Source organism: Thamnophis sirtalis, unplaced genomic scaffold (genome assembly GCF_051295495.1).
Source record: "Thamnophis sirtalis isolate CommonGarterSnake01/CBP01778 unplaced genomic scaffold, rThaSir2_p1.2 scaffold_15, whole genome shotgun sequence".
Classification (NCBI taxonomy): Eukaryota; Metazoa; Chordata; class Lepidosauria; order Squamata; family Natricidae; genus Thamnophis; species Thamnophis sirtalis.
Genome location: NW_028261395.1, coordinates 44,907,746 through 44,930,966, shown reverse-complemented (window position 1 = coordinate 44,930,966; position 23,221 = coordinate 44,907,746). Strand labels below are relative to the sequence as shown.

Sequence of the window (23,221 nt, the reverse complement as noted above, 5' to 3'; positions counted from 1 at the left end):
TCTGTCTTTCTCCGAATTGGATTGGCAATATCCCTGATGGCAAGTTCGGTTTTTCCTCCCCGCCCCCCCCCAGGGTTTTGTGTGTGTGTGTGTGTGTGTGTGATGCTTGTATTGAAATGGTTTTTATATATATATACTATATTTTAGCTTAAATTTGAACACGGCCAAAGATCAAATAGAAATTGTAAAAAGATGAAGGAATCTTGGTTCTTCTATACTTTACAGGCCCAAAGTGAAGCAAAACTGTTTGAAAAGGCCCATTTTTTAAAAGAGACTATTTGTACACCAAAAAGCACCATTAGCTTAATATTAATGTGAACAATATTAGAATTTTTGGGGATAGACAAGCATGGAAGAGTAGAGGATGCTTCTTATAGTGACCATATGCCGAAGAATAATCACATTAACCACTAGAAACCTAGGCACTTCTTCCATATATATATATATATATATATATATACACACACATATATATATATATATATACACATATATATATATATACACATATATATATATATATACACATATATATATATACATATACATATATATATATATATACATATATATATACATACATATATATACATACATACATACATACATACATACATACATACATACATACATACATACATACATACATACATACATATATATATATATATATATATATATATATATATATATATATGAATATATGAATATATGAATATATATATGGATATATCTATATGGATATATCTATAGATAGATAGATAGATAGATATAATCAAGCACCGGAGGGGAGACCTCCCTTTATTTTTTGGCTATGTGGATGCAGTTCCCAAATTCACAACTGGAGGGCAGGTTTTTTGAATGTGTATACAATATATAAACTGCATTACTAAAATTAGCCAGTGGAGGGCAATCTTTTCTCATCTATCTAATCTATCCTCTCACCTAATCTATCTATATCATCTATCATCTAATCTCTTTTATTATCTATCATCTTTATTACCTATATGTCTTATCACCTCACCTATCTACTATCTCACCTAGCATCTCTATCATCCATCCATCTATCCATCCATCTATCCATCTATCTGTATCTACTTACCAGCTATCTAATCTATCATCTATCTACTTGCCTATCTCTCAGCTAGCATCTTTCTATGTATCTATCTCACATATCAGTCTATATCACCTATCATCTACCTACCTAACCCTCACCTTGCATCTATTTATATCTACCTACCTCACCTATTATCTACCGACCTGTCACTGAGCATCAATCTCTCACCTAGCATCTGTCTATCTACCTACTTCACTTAGCATCTATTTATACCTTATCTATCTCACCTACCAATCAATCTTAACTATCATCTACCTCTCACCTAGCATCTATATCTAACTATCTCACCTGTCATCTACTATCAAGGAGCCGAGGTGGCGCAGTGGTTAAATGCAGCACTGCAGGCTACATCAGCTGACTGCAGTTCAGCTGTTCAAATCTCACCGGCTCAGGGTTGACTCAGCCTTCCATCCTTCCGAGGTGGGTAAAATGAGGACCCGGATTGTTGTTGGGGGCGATATGCTGACTCTGTAAACCGCTTAGAGAGGGCTGAAAGCCCTATGAAGCGGTATATAAGTCTAACCGCTATTGCTATCCATCCATCCCTATCTATCTACCTACCTACCTATTCTCTCACTCTATCTATCATCTATCTAGCTATCTATTCCCAAATTCTTTCTTTCTATCTATCTATCTATCTATCTATCTATCTATCTATCTATCTATCTATCTATCTATCTATCTATCATCTACCTACCTACCTACCTATCTTTATCTATATGTATTTATGTATGTACCTCCTTAATGGCTAAAGCCGTACTTTGCCATAGAGTTCTGAGGAGCAGAGCGGAAGCTTTCCTGGTTCGCACCCGAGTCCCAAGGAGAGTGACGTCTAACCTGAGCCAAGGACCCTGGCCCCTTCCTAGTCCAATGTCAGTTGAAGAAGAGCAGGGGGGGTTACTCACTTCTCGGGGAGAGTCGCTTGTGAGGACATCCATCTCCAATTCGCTCTTCTCCGGCATCGCCCTTGCCAGGGTTTTGCGTGTGGGCGATGAATGAAAAGGCAGGAGAGTTGATTCTGCCCGTTCCGGATCAGCCGCCTCCCATCCGTTAATAGCTTTCTCACTGGACCGTCATAAACCAGGCTGTTTTACTACGGGCATCACAACAGACGAGGTTGCCACGGTCCAGAATCCCCCCCCCCATCTCTCCGCCACCCCCTCCCAGATTGAAAGGGTCTTTGGAAAAAAAAGTCAAGAAAACAGCCGGTAAAAATTTGGCGAGTTGCAGGTATTAAAAAAAAAAAGAGCATTTTGTCACAACATTCTTTTTATTTAGTCGTTGTGTAACTTCTAGACTGCCCTGCGGATCTTGTGCTGGCCTTGCAAAGTGTCTTCGCTGTCCCACCTCGCAGGAAGGGCTTTTATTTCCATCCATTGGCCCTAGGGGTTTGTATGGATCTTTCCTTGAACTTGGGGGGAAAAAAGTCACTTTTAAGAGGAGGGGGTCATGTCTTCCAACCTCTTTGCGAGACCCACCCAGGAGTCTCCAAATTCTGGATAATCTGTACCCCTTTTAGATCTTCTGCTGTTAGCAAAGGGCCCCTTTGTATGTAAACTTATGCTAATTTATTAAAATCTCGGGCCAAGAAAAAGCATCTTCCCCTCATCAATTTAGCAAGTTTACATTTTCTTTGAATTTTAAAGAACCATCTTGGAAAGTCTCGGGCACAATGGCTCTCCATTTGTTTCTCTCGGGCTCATGAGGACTAGAAACCTGTCCTCGCGGGATCCCGAAGCTCCGTTTTGACTCTCGCTGGGTGCCCCCTTCTTCTCTCCCATTCCTACGTATGGAGACCCACTCTGCCTTCTCTTTACGACGGCCCCCTCTCCCCCCCCCAACAAAACCAGCCGCTCCACAACGCTACCAATGTGAATGTTAATGTTAATGGTGCCGAAACCGTGGTTAACTGACAATCCGGTTTGTCTTAACGAGAAAAAAAAAGGGCTCTAGGATTTTTTTTTTGCCTTAGCAGCGAGAAACTATGCTAGTTTTTGCCCAGATGTGCCCCCAAAAACCTCCGCTAACTGTTATAAAAAGGAATTATTACTGGGGGAGGGGGGGGGGAGAAATACCCTAAGTGTGCTTTTACAGATCGCATAGGAGGAAAAGGGGTGGTGGGGGAAATATAGTTCGTTGAAAATTTGGCCGCGGGTTCCTGCCCTGTTTCTTCACGCCTTGGATTTTTCTGCGTTTTCCTGCCTGTTTTCTCGCGCCTGGAACCGCTGGCTCAGCTCCCTGGTGAACGCGGAACAGCAAGATTTCTGAAGTTGGCAAAAGAGGGGGGGGGGAAGGAGTTGGGGGAAAAGGAGGTTAAAAGATTCTTTTTCCAATCTTCTCCCCCCTTTAAAAAAAAAACATATAATGTTTGGTAGCCTCTGAGAACATCAGGTAATGGCGCCCGGGGCTTCAAAGCCCATCAAATAAATCTACTGTATTTTTTGGAGTATAAGATGCGCTTTTCCACTCCTAAAAGAGGGTGAAAATTTGGGTGCGTCTTATACACCGAATGTACTTCCGCCCATGCCTTTGAGCAATTTGCCTCCTTGCAGCAAACAGCCTGTTTCAGTTTCAGTTTCAGCACAGTTTGATTACCACAAGCAGTTGGTTGTCGGTTGGATTGGCCTCTCGACCATCAGCTGTTTCAGGCAGCAGGGATGGCCGTTGCCTCTTGCCGCCTCTGCGCGCCCCCTTTTCGGCCTCCGAGCACCCTGTTTTCTGCCCATTCTGAGCCCCTCTGCCCGGAATGGGCGGAAAATGGGGCACGTGGAGGCGGCAATAGGCCGTGGCAATCAATACCTGCAGCCTGAAACAGCTGATCATTGGGAGGCTGATCCAACCAACAATCAGCTGCTTGTGCTGAAATTGAAACTGAAACATGCTGTTTACTGTTTGCTGCAAGGAGGCAAATTGCTGGGAGGCAAAGGAAGGTTTTTTTTCCTTTTCCTCCCCAAAAGCTAGGTGCATCTTATACTCCGAAAAATACGGTAATCAGAATTGGGAACGGCCAGTGTAGAGAAAAGAAGGACCAGGGGGACAGGATAGCAGTGTTTAAGTATTTGAGGGGCTGCCCCAAAGAAGAAGAGGGGGGTTCAATTTATTTTCCAAAGCACCAGAAGGCAATGGGTGGAAACTAACTTAAGGAGAGCAGCAACCTGGAATTAAGGAGAAATTTTCTCATTATGAGGAACAATTAACCAGTGGAACAGCTTGCCACCAGAAGTTGTAAATGCTCCACCCCTGGAGATTTTTAAGATAGACTACAGATTAAACGGATAGAGATTAAAAATGACCCTTTAGGACAGTGGTTCTCAACTTTCCCTTTAATACAGTTCCTCATGTTGTGGTGACCCCCAATCATAAAATTATTTTCGTTGCTACTTCCTAACTGTAATTCTGCAATTTTCCGACGGTCTTAGGCGACCCCTGGGAAAGGGTTGTTTGACCCCCAAAGGGGTCGCGGCCCACAGATTGAGAACCGCTGCTTTAAGAGAACAGATGGAAGGAAGGAAAGGGACAAGATAGATTCACTCTACAACCACGTTACTAACGTTGACAACGTGGTGAGAAAGGTTGTAAAATGGAGCACAATTTTCGCGTCGCTATCTCGCTTAGCAACAAACGTTGAGCTCAATTGCGGTCGTAAGGTGAGGACTACCTGCACGTTATTCAATTGCTTGGATTCAGGTGTTCTCAGCCGCGTGTTCCCCCCAACCCCCTACCCGTGTGGGCTAGCGTGGGAAAAACGGAGGCCAGCTCACCTTCTCCTGTTCGGCCGTGTGACGGCTTCGCTTGGACAGCTCGATCACGGCCACCAGCATTCCCGAGACGAGGCCCAGCGCCAGGAGGAGGAAAATCCCCCCCAGAGTTTGGGGCTTCAGAGGACTCCATTTGTCGTGGTCTTCGTGGGAACAGCTGCTCTCCCACCATTTGCTGCGGAGATAATCCAGGTCTCCGGATTCGCCGAGTTTCAGGATGGCCACGGAGAGTAAGCTGGTCCAAGGAGATCCTGAGAGAAAGAGAGACAGACAGAGACAGAGAGAGAGAGAGAGAGAAAGAGAAAGAGAGAGAAAGAAAGAGACAGAGAAAGAGAAAGACAGAGAAAAAGAAAGACAGATACACACAGAGAAAGACACACACACACACACACACACACACACAGACAAAGAGAAAGAGAGACAGAAAGACACAGAAACAGAGAAACAGACAGAAAGAGAGAGACACAGAGAGAAAGAGACAGAAAGAGAGACAGAGAGACAGAGAGAGAGACAGACACACAAAGAAGAAGAGACAGAAAGAGACAGAGAAAGAGAAAGACAGAGAAAAAGAAAGACAGATACACACAGAGAAAGACACACACACACACACACACAGAGACAAAGAGAAAGAGAGACAGAAAGACACAGAAACAGAAACAGACAGAAAGAGAGAGACACAGAGAGAAAGAGACACAGAAAGAGAGACAGAGAGACAGAGAGAGAGAGACAGACACACAAAGAAGAAGAAGAGACAGAAAGAGACAGAGAAAGAGAAAGACAGAGAAAAAGAAAGACAGATACACACAGAGAAAGACACACACACACACACACACACAGACAAAGAGAAAGAGAGACAGAAAGACACAGAAACAGAAACAGACAGAAAGAGAGAGACACAGAGAGAAAGAGACACAGAAAGAGAGACAGAGAGACAGAGAGAGAGAGACAGACACACAAAGAAGAAGAAGAGACAGAAAGAAAGAGACAAAGAGAGAGACCAATGTAATGGGCCTTTTTTGGTGGTGGTGGTGGGGAGATTGAACTTCAGAATAGACCTTCTGGAGATGATGGTGGGAGACCCTGGATTATGCGTTCACACAAGGTGTCTACTGCAGGGAAGTCGAGGAGTTCCGGAAGCAAAGGAGCGAGGCAAGGAATCCAGGAAAGTTCAAAGCACTCAACCCTCCAGGAATCCAGCCTTTGTTCCCAGCAAATGCCCCTCCCCACAGGGTCTCCTTAAGCCTCTGTCCCCAGGTGTGCCTTGTGAGGAGGGGCGGGGCGCTCTCCTCCCAAGTAGCCTGCTCAGTCTGCGCTGTTCTCACCTTCTCTCCACTCTCCGTGCTCTTGGATCAGGAGGTGGTGGTCCTTGCTCCTCGCCTGAGCACTCTCTCTCTCTCTCTCTCTCTCTCTCTTTCACTGCTTAGTCTCTCTTGGTCATCCTGCCCCCCCCTTCCTCCCCACCCACAAGCCATCCCAGCTCAATTAGAGGGTGTCATAGGTGTGTGTGACTCCCCCCTCCACTCACTAACTCTTTACCTTTCGGGGTCGCGATGCCAAAACCTCGGCCGCCCAGAACCTCCGGGGACCGGAGGAGGTTGCAGTGCTGGGCCACGGCAAGATCTTGCGAAATGGATTCTCCGATGAAGGCGTAATTGGAATCCAGCACTCGCTGAATGCCTTCCTGGTAAGTCTTGGTCAGAACGGATTCCTTCTTCATCATGGACTCGTAGACCAGCTGCTGGACGGGGCTTTTGGAATTCTGTGGGCGCAAGCAGAAGGGCGGACAGTGGTTAGGATTTGCAGGCTGGCAAATCAAAGGTTGACTCGGCCTTCCGTCCTTCTGAGGTCGGTAAAATGAGGACCCAGATTGTTGGGAGAAAAAAGGTTGACTCTATAAACCGCTTAGAGAGGGCTGTAAAGCACTGTGAAGTGGTATATGTGCATCCATCTCTCTCTCTCTCTCTCTCTCTCTCTCTCTCTCTCTCTCTCTCTCTCTCATCTATTTATCTCTTGTCTATCTATCTCTACCTCTCTACCTATTCTCTCTCATCTCTCTCTCTTTATCTATCTATCTCTATCTATCTATCTATCTATCTATCTATCTATCTATCTATCTATATCTACAGTATATCTATATCTATCTATCTATCTATCTATCTATCTATCTATCTATCTATCTATCTATCTATCTATATCTACAGTATCTATCTATATCTAAAGTATCTATCTATCTATCTATCTATCTATCTATCTATCTATCTATCTATCTATCTATCTATCATCTATCTATATCTACCTATCTCTTATCTACTTACATAGCTATCTCTATCATTTCTTATCTATCTATACCTCTCTCTATTATCTCTCTCTTATCTATCTATGTATATATGTATCTATGTATCTACCTACCTACGGAACTTATCTCTCTCTCTCTCTATCATCTATTTATCTCTTATCTGTCTACCTACCTACCTCTACAACTATCTATCATCTCTCTCTTATCTCTCTCTCTGTATCTATCTATCTACCTACCCACCTATCGCTCTCTCTCTCTCTCTCTCTCACTCACCTATTTAGCTCTTATCTCTCTCTCTCTCTCTCTCTCATCTTCTATTATCTCTCTCTATCTATTTACCTACCTATCTCTCTCTTTATCATTTATTTCTTATCTATCTCCCTCTCTCTCCCTCTCCCTCTTCCTATCTCTATCTCTCTCCCTCCCTCCCTCCCCTGGTGGCCCCTTTTCCACACCAAACCTATTGTCAGCGAAGGAGTGTGAGTGGGGGGGGGGGTATCATTTTTTGCTTTTTATTATGTTTTTTAAAAACCCTATGCTGTGTTTTTATTGTTTGCAAGCCCCCCTAGACTCCCTGACAGCGAGTGGGCGGTCTATATAACTTTCCTAAGTAAATAAACCACGTGTGATTTAATCTGCATCAACTCCCGGCATCCCCAGGGAGCCATGGCGCTGGCTGGGGAATTCTGGGGTGCTCAGCGCAGGACGAGGCTGCTGAAGCCTCGGGAGAAATCCCGAGGGGCTGAAAAAATCCACGTCCCCAATTCTTTTCGGTGCTTAGAGAACCCCCACGGCCGAAAGAGGAGCTCGCCCGTCCGGGCACAGGGGGATCCAACGGGCTCACCTTGAAATATTGGAGCGTGGAGGAGTCTTCCATGGTCCCGAATTCCAGCTGCCTCTGCTTCACCAGGTCCTCGAAGTTCTGGATGGAGATGTGGTTCGCGGCCGTCTCCAGAACGAAGCTGAAGCCGGCGATGTAGGCCGCCAGCACCACGATGCCAAACAGCCACCAGATGGCAGAGATGACCCGTATGGAAAGTGACCTGGGCTGAGGGATGCTGCCTGCGCGGGAGGGCAAGGAAGGAAGGGGGGAATTCAGAGCGGTTTTGGTTGTCTGAGAAACGCCAGGAGGGCGGAGACGTTAGGAGCTCACGTCAGGCTGCAAAGGTGAGGTTCGGGCCACGGCTGGGTGGTTTTCCTTGTAGGCGTTTCATGGCCCAACTAGATAACATCATCAGTGCTAGGAGGAGAAGGGGAGGAGGAGGAGAACAACTGTGGGCTCCCTGGTGCTCTCTAAGCTTGGTGGTTTTCTTGCAGGCGTTTCATGGCCCAACTAGGTAACATCATCAGTGCTAGGAGGAGAAGGGGAGGAAGAGGAGGAGGAGGAGGAGAGGGGGAGGAAGAGGAGGAGGAGGAGAGGGGAAGGGGGAGGAAGAGGAGGAGGAGGAGGAAGAGGAGGAGGAGAACAACTGTGGGCTCCCTGGTGCTCTCTAAGCTTGGTGGTTTTCTTGCAGGCGTTTCATGGCCCAACTAGGTAACATCATCAGTGCTAGGAGGAGAAGGGGAGGAAGAGGAGGAGGAGGAGAGGGGGAGGAGGAGGAGGAGGAGGAGAGGGGAAGGGGGAGGAAGAGGAGGAGCAAGAGGAGGAGGAGAACAACTGTGGGGTCCCTGGTGCTCTCTAAACTTGGTTTTCTTGCAGGTGTTTCATGGCCCAACTAGGTAACATCATCAGTGCTAGGAGGAGAAGGGGAGGAAGAGGAGGAGGAGGAGGAGAGGGGGAGGAAGAGGAGGAGGAGGAGGAGAGGGGGAGGAAGAGGAGGAGGAGAACAACTGTGGGCTCCCTGGTGCTCTCTAAGCTTGGTGGTTTTCTCCAGGCGTTTCATGGCCCAACTAGGTAACATCATCAGTGCTAGTGATGACGTTACTTAATTTGGGTGATGAAACGTCTGCAAGAAAACAGCCTGAGTTCAGAGACCCCCAAAGACCTCTCAGTCCTCCTCCTCTTCCCCATAAACCCTACTCCCTTCTGGCACTGATGATGTACCCTAGTTGGGTCGTGAGACGTCGGCAAGAAAACAAGCAAGCTCAAGAGACCACCAAGGACCCCGCAGTCCTCCTCTTCCTCCTCATCCCTTTCCGAAGAAGGGCATACGTCAGTTTTCCTCCCCAGGGCTGCCGTAACTTGGAACGGTCACTAAATGAAAAATGTGTAAGTCAAGGACTACTTTTTGGTGACTTTCTTCAAACTGTACCCAAAAGATAGAAAACTGTCCAACTCTACCAATCTTCCCAATTCTTTGCTATTTCAAAGAAGAGAGGGGGGAAAAACATATGAATGCAATTAGTTGCAATTCTATAGAAACAGTGCGTGCTCTGGGTCCACTTAATTTTGAGAAATAGTAAGAATAATAATCATTAATGATATAGTAATAATAATAGTAATCATCATCATCATCATAAACATCTATAAACTGTTAAGGTAACGTGGGAAACTGTTGATCACATCCTCAGCTGCTGTAAAAAAAATCGCGCAGACTGATTATAAATTGCGGCACAATTCAGTAGCACAAATGATCCATTGGAATTTGTGCAAAAATTATAATATCAAAACAGCAACAAACTGGTGGGAACATCAGCCTGAAAAAGTCACCGAAAATCAGATGGTCAAGATCTTGTGGGATTTTCGCATACAAACCGACAAAATACTGGCGCATAATACACCAGACATCACAGTGGTTGAGAAAAATAAGGTCACAATCATAGACATCGCAATACCAGGTGATAGCAGGGTTGCCGAGAAGGAACATGAAAAAATCACAAAATATCAGGACTTAAAAATCGAAATTCAACGATTATGGCACAAACCAGCTGTGGTAATTCCAGTGGTAATTGGCACACTGGGTGCTATTCCAAAAGCACAGGAATTACATTTAAAACAGTTAAAAGTTGACAAAATCACCATCAGTCAAATGCAAAAAGCCGCACTGCTTGGATCTGCACGCATATTACGAAAATACGTTGCGACGTCCTAGGACCGCCTGGGTGGGGCCCGACTAGTAACCGATGCCAAATCTGGCGAAACAACTGGCCGCTGTGATACAATTGTATAATAATAATAATAATAATAGTTTTCTCCCATCCCATCATCCCCAAGACTAGCAGGGTTTAAAAGAGTCCCACAAGACAAGCACAACTCCTGGTTGCTTCCCCTCTTGTGATCTCCTAGTGGCCTCCTTTTCCAAATCCAAAACAAATCCAACCCGTGTTTAGTTTTTGGAGATCAGCCGAGGCCGGCTAGCAGCTGCCTCGGCTGGGCTGAAAGGAGCAATAATTCAGACACTGAAATGAAGTCACAGTCTTCCATTTTGGGGCCTACCTTGCAGGGTGAGCGCTCCGGCACTGAACCACAGGCTATTCAGGAAGGTGAAATCGTTCTCTCGGTTTCCGCTCCATTCTGAAGGGCTCATTCTGCGAAGAAGCACAGCAAAGACCCTGGTGCTTTCTGCTGGAGGCCGGGGATATAGGTCTGGGGTTCCCCTCTCGCCCCCTCTCCCTCTCCCTCTCTCTCTCCCCCTCCCCCCCCCTCTCTCTTTTCTTTTTCTTTAAAAAATTCGCCTCTTGGTGCGTCTTATACTCCGAAAAATACGGTATTTGAGGACACGGGCCCTTTTTGCGACCTTCTGGCCAGCAAAGTCAATGGGGGAAGCAGGATTCCCTTAACAACCGTGTGACTGGTTTAGGAACTGCAGGGATTCGCTGCCTGCCCTCCAAATTTGGCGAAGGAATCGTCTGGCTCCTGGCCAGCCCGGGGGGGGGACGACGGGGACTTTGAAATCGCCTCTTTTTCAACCGAGGGAGGCGGGTGCGGGTTACTCACCTTCCAGCCAGGAAGAGACACAGACTGGAGAGCAGGTAAGCCAAGAGGATGCCGATCCAGGTCTCCTTGGTGAAGGGGGTCAGGAAGTGGAAGAGGGAGGCATCTTCCAAGGCCGCTTCCTTCTCGAGCAGGATGCCGATGCCGGTGTGCAGGAACGGCTGGGTGAAGTCCACCGCGTCTTCTCGGACCGACGTGATGGTCAAGGGAGCTACGGCCAGGTCAGCTTCCTGGGAGAAGAAGAAGAAGGGGAGGTTAGGGTTGAAGGTTGGGGAGCCAAGGTGGCGCAGTGGTTAAAAGCAGCACTGCAGGCTACTGCTAGATCAGCAGGTCAGCGGTTCAAATCTCACCGGCTCAGGGTTGACTCAGCCTTCCATCCTTCCGAGGTGGGTAAAATGAGGACCCAGATTGTTGGGGGCAATATGCTGACTCTCTGTAAACCGCTTAGAGAGGCCTGAAAGGCCTATGAAGCGGTACATAAGTCTACTGCTATTGCTATTGCTATCCTGGGGATTCGATCCTAGGTAGAGGCTGATATTTCTCTCTCTCTCTCGGGTACAATGAGAATATATCGGCTGAACAAAAAAACCCCGCTCTGGTGACAGGAAAGGCATCCGGCCAATAAACACTCAGCTCCATTCATCTTGCCCCGAAGCAAGGGATTACGGGGTCGTTAAAAGAAGGGAAGAAAGATAGAAGGGAGAAACCTCGGTAGAGGGGAAGGAAGAAGGCCTTGGCAGAAGAAGGGGAGGGGTGATGCCTAGAAGCCGAAGGGGGTGAAACGTTTGTGAGCCCCAAAATTGCAAGGTAACACTCAGAAGTGGTTCAGGTAGGATACCTGCCTGATTCACGAGCGAAAGGAGGGCAGGAAGATTTGCAAGATTTTTTTGGGGGGGTGTTACAGGTAGTCCTCGACTTACAGCAGTGACAGTTCAAAGTTACGACGGCACTGAAAACAGGGACTTCAGACCCTTTTTCCACACTTAAGACCGGCGCAGCATTCACATTCACAAGCTCAGCGACTGACTCATATTTATGACAGTCCCAGCATCCCGGAGTCACGCGATCCCTGTTGGCGACCTTCCAACCAGCCAATTGGGGGAAGCCCGGTTCACTTAACAACCAGGTCATTTCCTTAACCACTGCAGCGATTCGCTTAACAACCAGGTCATTTCCTTAACCACTGCAGCGATTTGCTTAACAACCAGGTCATTTCCTTAACCACTGCAGCGATTTGCTTAACAACTAGGTCATTTCCTTAACCACTGCAGCGATTCACTTAACAACCAGGTCATTTCCTTAACCACTGCAGCGATTCGCTTAACAACCAGGTCATTTCCTTAACCACTGCAGCGATTCGCTTAACAACCAGGTCATTTCCTTAACCACTGCAGCGATTTGCTTAACAACCAGGTCATTTCCTTAACCACTGCAGTGATTCGCTTAACAATTGTGGGCTGTAAAAACGGGGCAAAGCTCGCTTAACCAATGTCTCTCTTAGCAACATAAATCCCTTTTTATCGATCCTGTTGAGACTTTGATTGGTCACTAAATGAACTCTTGTTTAGCCGACATCCGCCTGTGGGTTTCTCTCCCACCCCCCCTCCCACAGCCCAGGAATCCTGGCTATCTATATTAGCCCAGGATTTTGGCTTCATATAATGGCTATCTAAAAAGGGACGCGGTGGCTCAGTGGTGAAGACGCTGAGCTTGTCGATCAGAAAGATGGGCTGTTCAACGGTTCGAATCCCTAGCACCGCATAACGGAGGGAGCTCCCGTGACTTGTCCCAGCTTCTGCCAACCTAGCCGTTCGAAAGCACGTAAAAAATGCTAGTAGAGAAATAGGAACCACCTTTGGTGGGAAGGGAACAGCGTTCGGTGCGCCTTCGGGAGTTGAGTCATGCCGGCCACATGACCATGGAGACATCTTCGGACAGCGCTGGCTCTTCGGCTTTGAAACAGAGATGAGCAATGCCCCCTAGAGTCGGGAACCACTAGCACATATGTGCGAGGGGAACCTTTAGCTTTACCTTATCTATCTTAACTATATGAGTTAAGTGAGCCAAGGTGGCGCAGTGGTTAAATGCAGCACTGCAGGCTACTGCTAGATCAGCAGGTCAGCGGTTCAAATCTCACCGGCTCAGGGTTGACTCAGCCTTCCATCCTTCCGAGGTGGGTAAAATGAGGACCCAGATTGTTGGGGGCAATATGCTGACTCTCTGTAAACCGCTTAGAGAGGCCTGAAAGGCCTATGAAGCGGTATATAAGTCTACTGCTATTGCTATATATCTTTTGGGAAACTGGTTGTGCGAATGTCACATTCCCTTGACAAGCATGGTGTTTGTGTGTGTGTGTCCCAGTTTGAAGAGCACCCCTTCCAAAAAAAGCTCACCTTCCTCACAACTTCTCCGATCATGCCCGACCAACTCCCGTTGGAATTGAGACGCCCGTATTTGCCGTCCTTCACGATGCTGACTTTGTACTTGAAATGAAGCATTTCCGACAGCTTCTGCAACAGGTCGATGCAGTAGCCTTCCAACTCGGGACCCTTAACCATCACATAGGGGTCTTCCTAGGGGGGGGATCAAAGCAAAGGAAATATTTCTTCCTCACCAGCCCTGTCACGAGTTCCAAGGAATACACCCATAGCCAACATGAACTCCAAGGGAAATCGATCTCTCCAAGAACAATTCGATTGGATCTACCGCATCGGCACAGATCTGGTGAAAACCGACTCTGAAGGTTCCTGCCGTTTTCACCTCATTAAAAGTTAAAAGTTTCCGCCCCTTTTTCCAAATAATTAACCACAAGGTCCAATCAAGGTGCTGTCTGATTGCCCGGCAATGTCGCTCCTCCTCTCTTCAGCCACCTGTGGGAATGACCTTGGTTCTCAGGGGAAACTATTCTGCTTCGGCTACAAAACCCCAACTATCTCTAGTCCTCCCTCTTCCCTAATCCTTCAGCGCCAGTGTGGCAATGCCGAAGCCTCTGAAATGCTTTGATTGGGCCAGCTTCAGAGTTGACCTAGCCCCTTCCATCGCCTGGATCAGCCTGTCGCAACTGGAGTTCCTTTAGAGTGGCGTGGCGGCCTAGAGGTGGCGCTCTTGCCTCACAGTCAGCAGGCTGTGAGTTTGACCTTAGGTAGAAGCAGATATTTCTCTCTCTGAGCACATTGAGAATATATCTGCTGAACAAAACTCCGCACTGGTGACAGGAAAGGCATCTGGCCATTCAACACTCAGCTGGACACTCAGTTGCCCAGACTCCACCCTGCAAGGGATTATGGGGCTATTAAATGAGGATGATGATCCATCATTCAGGTGTGAAAAGTGATACCCCATCCCTGTCTCCCCCCCCCCCCCATCCCCATGGAGGATTTTATGGATATTTCTGAACTTCCCTTCTACATCATGTTTGATGCAACCTCGGAGCCATCAAAAGCGTTTTGACTCCCCTAAAAAACTGGGCACCCCAATAATCAGAAGACCGTCTCTTTCAGGTTCAATGAGACCATGGCTTAAGCAGAGGGCCTCTTATTTTAATACTGGTCGTCCTTGACAGTTCACTTTGTGACCATTGGAAGTTACGACGCCACTGAAAAAAGCGAATCAGGAATTTTTTTGCACTGATGGCCCTGGCGGCATCCCCGTGGTCGAGTGGGTGACATTCGGACGCTGGACAACAGACTCATATTTACGACGGTTGCTGTGTCCTCTTTTGCGACCGTCTGACAAGCAAAAGGAAGCCAGATTCGCCCAACAACTGTGTGACCCACTTAACAGCCGCAGCGATTTCGCTTAGCAACGGTCGTAAAAAACGGGGCGAAATTCACTTAAGAAATGTCTCACTCAGTGACGGAAATTAGGAGCTCCGTTCTGGCCGTAAGTCGAGGCCTCCACGCGTATGAATATTGTAACCCCCAACTCTATTGATACGGGGCTGTTTGCACAGCCAAACCCACCCCCCCCTTACCAGAATAGTTGTGACGTACACCATTGGCGCGTCTTTGCCGCCTGCCCCGAGAGAGACACTGTCCTGGGGACGAAAACATTTCAGAAAATTAGCCGCATATTAAAAAAAAGAAAAGGAAAGACAATCACATACAGTGCAGCACGACAAAAGTTGTGTTGGCATTAGCAATAAAATTGAACTTTATATTGTTGGGTGAGCTACGAACGGTTCTATTTTCGGGCGGTGTTTTCCCTGCAGAACTCTTGTGCGAAGGACACAGGTTTCCGGGGAATTTATTTCCTGCTGCGCGCTTACGGCTCAGGAGAAGCACCTGGTCTCACCCCTGACCTCAACCCTGGAGCGGCCCAACTCCAGAAAATGTCCTTGCGCCCCTCAATTGACCCAACACCAAGAATGATGACTTTTCCAAGTCCTGAGAAATTTCTCCGGCTGAGAAGTAAAACTTTAGCAGAGTAACTGAATAACGAGAGTTGGAAGGGACCTTGGAGGTCTTCTAGTCCAGCCCCCTGCTCAAGCAGGAGACACTTTCATACAGACTAACAGGGTTGGAAGGGACCTTGGAGGTCTTCTAGTCCAGCCCCCTGCTCAAGCAGGAGACACTTTCATACAGACTAACAGGGTTGGAAGGGACCTTGGAGGTCTTCTAGTCCAGCCCCCTGCTCAAGCAGGAGACACTTTCATACAGACTAACAGGGTTGGAAGGGACCTTGGAGGTCTTCTAGTCCAGCCCCCTGCTCAAGCAGGAGACTTTCATACAAACTAGCAGAGTTGGAAGGGACCTTGGAGGTCTTCTAGTCCAGCCCCCTGCTCAAGCAGGAGACACTTTCATACAGACTAACAGGGTTGGAAGGGACCTTGGAGGTCTTCTAGTCCAGCCCCCTGCTCAAGCAGGAGACACTTTCATACAGACTAACAGGGTTGGAAGGGACCTTGGAGGTCTTCTAGTCCAGCCCCCTGCTCAAGCAGGAGACTTTCATACAAACTAGCAGAGTTGGAAGAGACCTTGGAGGTCTTCTAGTCCAGCCCCCTGCTCAAGCAGGAGACACTTTCATACAGACTAACAGGGTTGGAAGGGACCTTGGAGGTCTTCTAGTCCAGCCCCCTGCTCAAGCAGGAGACACTTTCATACAGACTAACAGGGTTGGAAGGGACCTTGGAGGTCTTCTAGACCAGCCCCCTGCTCAAGCAGGAAACCCGATATAATTTCAGACAAATCGTTCGCCAATCAATCGCTTAATAATAACCGGAGATTAGCACCTACCGGTATTTGACGTAACGCCACAGAGTCCTACTAATAGTTACGGTTCTGTCCGTTCAATATTTTGAGATTTCTATTTTCCTTTTTTCTAGAAACCGGCTGGCAAAAGCGGATATATTTATAATCCGTTTTATTGATTTCTTCAATTTCTACAGCCGCCCAATTCGGCCAAGTCACTCGGCGCGTTGACAACTTGGATAAAACCGTTCGTTCTTACGCCTCCCTCTTTACTGAGTCATTTGTGTTTTCAGGTGTATGTTTGTGTGTGTGTGTGTGTGTGTGTGTGTGTATCGATTGTGGAAACAGGTCAGAAGATACGAGCCGCGACAGTACGTTGAGAAAAATGGATACTGACCTTCTGAGTGAAATCCCCTTCAGCGGCATCTGAAAAATACGGGAATCGTAAAATTATATATTGTAATTTTGCTATATAAACGGCTGCAGTTGTACGCTTGTTTTCCTTTTTAACTGCTCAACAACTACAAAAGAGACATGTTTTCTTCCATAAATTGCCTTGGAGACGGATGAATGGCCTCTGCGCCTGTCTCATCCAGCAGCAAATTATCTCAGACTAGAGAAAGAATTCCCTCGTCACCAAAAATTGAGAGATTTTTTAAAAAAACACCTATATATAGGGTAGGAAGGGAAAGAGGAAGAGTAGGAGTAGGAGAAAGGTAAGGGAAGAAGGAAGAGGAGGGAAGGAAGAAAGAGGGAAGGAGAGGAGGGTGGAAGGGAGAGGAAGAGAAGGAGAGAGGGTAGGAAGGGGAAGAGGGAGTAGGGGAGAGGTAAGGGAAGAAGGAAGAGGAAGAAGAGTGAAGGAAGAAAGGGAAGGATTAGGTGGAAGGGGAGAGAAAGAGAAAGAGAGAGGGTAGGAAGGGGAAGAGGAAGATTAGGAGTAGGGGAGAGGTAAGGGAAGAAGGAAGAGGAAGGAGAAGAGGGAAGGAGAGGAGGATGGAAGGGAGAGGAAGAGAAAGAGAGAGGGTAGGAAGAGGAGGAGTAGGAGAAGGGAAAGGAAAGAAGGAAGGGGAAGGAGAAGGAGAAGAGGGAAGGAAGAAAGAGGGAAGGAGAGGAGGATGGAAGGGAGAGAAAGAGAAGGAGAGAGGGTAGAAAGGGGAAGAGGAAGAGAGGAGTAGGAGAAAGGTAAGGAAAGAAGGAAGGAGAAGGAGAAGGTGGAAGGAAGAAAGAGGGAAGGAGAGGAGGATGGAAGGGAGAGAAAGAGAAGGTAGGAAGGGGAAGAGGAAGAGTAGGAGTAGGAGAAAGGGAAGGGAAGAAGGAAGAGGAGGGAGAAGAGGGAAGGAAGAAAGAGGGAAGGAGAGGAGGATGGAAGGGAGAGGAAGAGACGGAGAGAGGGTAGAAAGGGGAAGAGGAAGAGAGGAGTAGGGGAGAGGTAAGGGAAGAAGGAAGAGGAAGGAAGAAAGAGGTAAGGAGAGAAGGATAAATGGGAGAGGAAGAGAAGGAGAGAGGGTAGGAAGGAGAAGAGGAAGAGTAGGAGAAAGGTAAGGGAAGAAGGAAGGGGAAGGAGAGGAGGAAGGAAGAAAGTAGAGAAGGGAGAGAGGGAGAAAAGAAAGGGAAAATAAGGTGGCGTCACAACAGGAGGAAAGGACGGTAAACGAAGCAACCCAAACTATATATTATAACCTCTTAAATGAAATAATAAATATATAAGAATGATAAATGTAAAGAAGAATAACAATTATGTGAATATATATGGTGTGTAAGAGAATAAAAAAATTAATTAGTTGGCCGTCCTCGACTTACGACCACAATCAAGCTGAAAATTTCAGTCGCTAAGCAAGACATTTTAAAAAGGAATTCCTTTCTCGGCACAGTTGCTAAGCGAATGCCCTGCTTAGCAACCGGCTCGTATTTAGGACGGTCGCCGGCTGCACAATCCCCTTTGGCAATCTGCCGACGAGTCAGGTTGATGGGGAAGCCGGATTCACTTCACGACCGTGTGATTAACCGCCGCAGTGATTCGCTCAACAACGGTGGTGACAAAGGTTCACTTAACAGGACAACATTCACTTAATGGCCGCCTTGCTTAGCAACACAGATTTGAGGCCTCCGTTCTGGTAGTAAGTGGAGGAATATCTGCACATTAGGTAACGTTGAATGCAATTGGAGAGCAAAATGATATATCTGTAGTAACTTTTGAGGTGTTGTGGCCTCTCGGCCACCGGCCCCTCCAAATCAGAGGAGGAGAAGGAGAATGGGTGGGAGTCAGGGTCAGCCTCAAGGCAACCTGAGAACTCCGAGGGGGAAGAAGGAATGGAGCTGGGGGAGAGAAAGGCAGAGACGGTGGTTGGGCCGTCCATCAGCCCTCCGATGGAGGGTCAACAGCCCCCGGGTCTGGAGGTGGCTGATGAGGAAGAGGAGGGACAACTGGGGCCAGTGCCTGACGCACGTATGCTCAGGAGGCAGAGGAGAGGAGAGCAGTGGAAATCTATGGACCGGTCCTCGGGACGGAAGAGCCACCACTGCTAACGAAGGCCCCACCATATCTCTGAGGATCAAAGGCAGGGGGCGGAGGTGAATAGATGTGGCAGAGGAGAGGAGAGCAGTGGAAATCTATGGACCGGTCCTCGGGACGGAAGAGCCACCGTTGCTAACGAAGGCCCCACCCTAGCTCCAGGGATCAAAGGCAGGGGGCGGAGATGAATAGATGTAGCAGAGGAGAGGAGAGCAGTGGAAATCTATGGGCCGGTCTTTGGGACGGAAGAGCCACCGCTGCTAACGAAGGCCCCTCCCTAGCTCTGGAGATAAAAGGCAGGGGGCGGAGATGAATAGATGTGGCAGAGGAGAGGAGAGCAGTGGAAATCTATGGACCGGTCCTCGGGACGGAAGAGCCACCACTGCTAACGAAGGCCCCACCCTAGCTCTGGGGATAAAAGGCAGAGGGCGGAGATGAATAGATGTGGCAGAGGAGAGGAGAGCAGTGGAAATCTATGGACCGGTCCTCGGGACGGAAGAGCCACCACTGCTAACGAAGGCCCCTCCCTAGCTCTGGAGATAAAAGGCAGGGGGCGGAGATGAATAGATGTGGCAGAGGAGGGGAGAGCAGTGGAAATCTATGGGCTGGTCCTCGGGATGGAAGAGCCACCGCTGCTAACGAAGGCCCCTCCCTAGCTCTGGGGATCAAAGGCAGGGGGGCGGAGGTGAATAGATGTGGCAGAGGAGAGGAGAGCAGTGGAAATCTATGGGCTGGTCCTCGGGATGGAAGAGCCACCGCTGCTAACGAAGGCCCCTCCCTAGCTCTGGGGATCAAAGGCAGGGGGGCGGAGGTGAATAGATGTGGCAGAGGAGAGGAGAGCAGTGGAAATCTATGGACCGGTCCTCGGGACGGAAGAGCCACCGCTGCTAACGAAGGCCCCACCCTAGCTCCAGGGATCAAAGGCAGGGGGCGGAGGTGAATAGATGTGGCAGAGGAGAGGAGAGCAGTGGAAATCTATGAGCCGGTCTTCGGGACGGAAGAGCCACTGCTGCTAACGAAGGCCCCACCCTAGCTCTGGGGATCAGAGGCAGGGGGCGGAGGTGAATAGATGTGGCAGAGGAGAGGAGAGCAGTCCTTCATCCTAGATGTCGGTCCATCCTTCACTGAACTGTCCTTCATCCTAGATGTCCCCCTAGATGTTGGAGGACATCACTGCACCCAAATGGCCTGGAATGTTGCAGGTTCTGCTCGGCTGCGATTTGACAATAAATGTCCTTCTTTTAGTTCAGGAAAAAAAAATCAAAGGTTGCGGTGAGCGGAAATCCAAGGAGGACATTCCAGAACTTCAGCCAGTGGGAATTCTTTTCTCTCGGTCTTTTTCAACTCTGTTTATATATATATCTAGGGGGCAGAGGAGGGAAGGAATGCCCATCCATTTTGCCTCTGCTGTCTCCAGCCGAACTCTTGAATTATCCGGCTATAAAGAGCTTTCTTCTCTCCAGCCCTGAGGCAGCTCTCCATGGGAGCTGGAGGGCAGCCCAAAGACGCCTCTTGTTTTCTTTTCAACTCGCCGCTGTTCGAGCCAGCGGGACTTCCCTTTGGCCCCCTCGCGGAAGCCCCGCGCTGGACCGGTGGAAGGGAACAAGGAGGCCCATTGAAGGTTTTGGCATCTTCGGTGGCCAGCCTGGGACAGGAATTGTTAAGAGGTGCCTCCTGAGGGCCATTGGGGGTGGGTGGGGAACACACACACACACAGACACACACACACAAAAGGGAAAAAAAACCAGGCACAAAAAAATAAATCAAAGACCAGCTCTTGAAAAAGGAGGCCGTAAATAATCAGCCACGGTAACGGTCCGGGAGTTCTCCCCGGGAGCAATTGTTCGACACCCCAAATCTGACATCGATTTTGGATTTATTTCGAGCGCTTAAGGAGCGCTGGGAGGAAATGGGGCCCGGAGGCTGAAAAATAAGTACTGGGGAGGGGGAAAAACAATACTGGTTTTTGCAACCTGTGTGTATCCAGGTGTTCCTTTCCTTCACTTTCTCCTTCCTTCCTTTCCTTTCCTTTCTTTATTTTTCTTCCTTCCTGCTCCCTTTCCTTTCCTTTCTTCCCCATCCTTTCTGTCTCCTTTCCCTTCTCTTCTTCCTTCCCTTCACTTTCTCCTTCCTTTCCATTCCTTTCCTTCCCACTCCCTCCTTTCCTTCTTTCTTCTTTCCTTCTCCCTTTCCTTTCTTCCCTTCCCCTTCCTTTCCATCTCCCTTCCCTTCCTTCTCCCTTTCCTTTCCTTCACTTTCTCCTTCCCTTTCTTTCCATTCCTTCCTTTCCTTTCTTTATTTCCTTCTTTCTTCCTTCCTTCTCCCTTTCCTTTCCTTTTTTCCCCATCTTTTCCGTCTCCCTTCTCTTCTTCCTTCCCTTCCCTTTCTCCTTCCTTTCCTTTCCACTCTTTCCTTTCTTCCTTCCTTCCTTCCTTCTCCCTTTCCTTTCCTTTCTTCCCTTCTTCCTTCCCTTCCTTTCCGTCTCCCTTCCCTTCTTCCTTCCCTTCCTTCTCCCTTTCCTTTCCTTCACTTTCTCCTTCCTTCCCTTCCTTTCCATTCCTTCCTTTCCTTTCCATTCAATTCCTTTCCATTCCTTTCTTTTCCATTCCTTGCAACCTGTATCTATCCAGGAATTCCTAGACTTAATGGAGCTCAATGGTTCGCTGCTGAGCAAGATAGTTCTTAAGTGAGCTTTGGGCCCATTTTACGACTTGCCCACGGTTGTTAAGTGAATTGTGGCCGTTCTTAAGTTGCTTGCACGGTCACTAAGTGAATCTGGCTTCCCCTCCCTTCACTTGGCTTGTCAGAAGATCGCAAAAGGGTATCCTATGACACACAAACCCCCTCCAGGACACTGCAACCGTCATAAATGCGAATCAGTTGACAAGAGTCTGAATTTTTGATCACGGGGATGTTGCATCAGGGGTCATAAGTGTGAAAAAATGGTTGTAAGTCACTTCACAGTGCTGTTGTAACTCAAAATGGTCATTAAGTGAACATTAAGTCAAGCGCTATCTGGACGGGCGGCTAAAGGAATGTCATTTTCACTCACTTTGGATCCTGATGTTTTTGGGTGATGCCACATATTTAAGAATCCAGGAAATGACATTCTAAATTCACCCTTCACTTTTCTGTGTCACTTAATCAACAATTGACCTTGATATGGGTAGGTAGGTAGGTAGGAAGATAGGATGGGGGAAAGGGGGGAAGGAAGGAAGGAAGGAAGGTAGGTATGAGAATGGGAAAAGGAGGGAAAGAAGGAAGGAAGGAAGAGATGGGAATGGGAAAAAGGAAATAAGGAAGGAAGGAAGAGATGAAAATGGGGAAAAAGGGAGGAAGAAGGAAGGAAGGAAGGAAGGAAGGGATGAAAATGGGAAAAGGGAGGAAGGAAGAGATGAGAATGGGGAAAAAGGGAAGGAAGAAAGAAGATGTGAATGGGAAAAAGGGAAGAAGGAAGGAAGAGATGAGAATTGGAAAAAGAGGGGAAAGAAGGAAGGAAAAGGAAGGAAGGAAGGAAGGAAGGAGGAAGAAGGAAGGAAGAGATGAGAATGGAAAAAGGAGGAAAGAAGGAAGGAAAGAAGAGATGAAAATGGAGAAAGGCGGGAAGGAAGGAAGAGATGAGAATGGGAAAAAGGAAGGAAGGAAAGAAGAGATGAGAATGGGAAAAAGGGAGGAAGGAAGAGATGAAAATAGGAGAAAGGGAGGAAGGAAGGAAGAGATGAGAATGGGAAAAGAGGGGAAAGAAAGAAGGAGGAAGGAAGGAAACTTTGACAGAGAAAGATCAGATCTGTCACCTAAGTGATCAGGGGAAAACATGGCTTAAATCCAGAAGAAGACCAAGATACGTGGCAGTGATTCGGGCAAACACCTCCTTGATTCTTGGCAAAGTCCCCTCAAACAAGAAAGTTGGCATTTCCCTATTTTGGGACTAAACAGCCTAGGACAAAAATTTCCCTGGAGACAAAAACTTTCCAGGTTCTTGCTGAAGCCGCTCAGAAAGGCCCCTGGAGATCAAGGAGAAGTCAAGCTAAAGGAGAGCCTTAGCTGACATCAAACCTGAATTTGGGGTTTGTTCACCTTTGCTCACATTCAAGCGGCTGCAGAAAGTAAATTATTATGATTATTTTTGCTCGAACCAACACAAGACGCTTGGCAAGAGAAATTCTCTGCCAGCGAATCGAAATCTGCGCCAGTGACTCTTAAGTTTAAATAATTAAAATAAACCCGTCAAAGCTTTGCTGTTAGTGAGATCAAAGTCCCTTTTTTTTCCAAATATTTGTACACCGTATTGTCTCTTTTCAGGATTTTGTGCCCCCAAAAAGAGATGCATCTTCTAAGTTTTTGCAGTGATGGGGAAAGATTGAAGCGTTAAATCTGGCCGAACTCAGATTTGGGGTTACAAACGGACTGATGAGTTTTTGACACCTGTTTAGAAATGGATCTGGAAGAAGGCAAATATTCGTTAGTTCGTCATC

At 47.6% G+C, this 23,221-nt stretch overlaps 1 protein-coding gene across 2 annotated transcripts in view; it reads right to left on the bottom strand.

Moving 5' to 3' along the window:
• Positions 1 to 2,368: 2,368 nt before the first annotated feature.
• Positions 2,369 to 23,221, bottom strand: part of LOC106555647 (putative glutamate receptor) — a 35,268-nt gene continuing 14,415 nt past the window's right edge. Inside the window, exons 3-11 of one of the 2 annotated variants that reach the window (XM_087702027.1) lie at positions 16,632 to 16,660; positions 15,019 to 15,081; positions 13,439 to 13,618; positions 11,049 to 11,275; positions 10,548 to 10,639; positions 8,016 to 8,233; positions 6,412 to 6,634; positions 4,879 to 5,126; positions 2,369 to 3,381 (exon numbers count right to left, since the gene is read on the bottom strand). In XM_087702027.1, coding sequence (XP_087558153.1) covers positions 3,289 to 3,381; positions 4,879 to 5,126; positions 6,412 to 6,634; positions 8,016 to 8,233; positions 10,548 to 10,639; positions 11,049 to 11,275; positions 13,439 to 13,618; positions 15,019 to 15,081; positions 16,632 to 16,660 — 1,373 coding nt within the window. In that variant the 3' untranslated portion in view covers positions 2,369 to 3,288. The remainder of the gene's footprint in view (positions 3,382 to 4,878; positions 5,127 to 6,411; positions 6,635 to 8,015; positions 8,234 to 10,547; positions 10,640 to 11,048; positions 11,276 to 13,438; positions 13,619 to 15,018; positions 15,082 to 16,631; positions 16,661 to 23,221) is intronic. The other variant, XM_087702026.1, reaches the window with a different exon arrangement.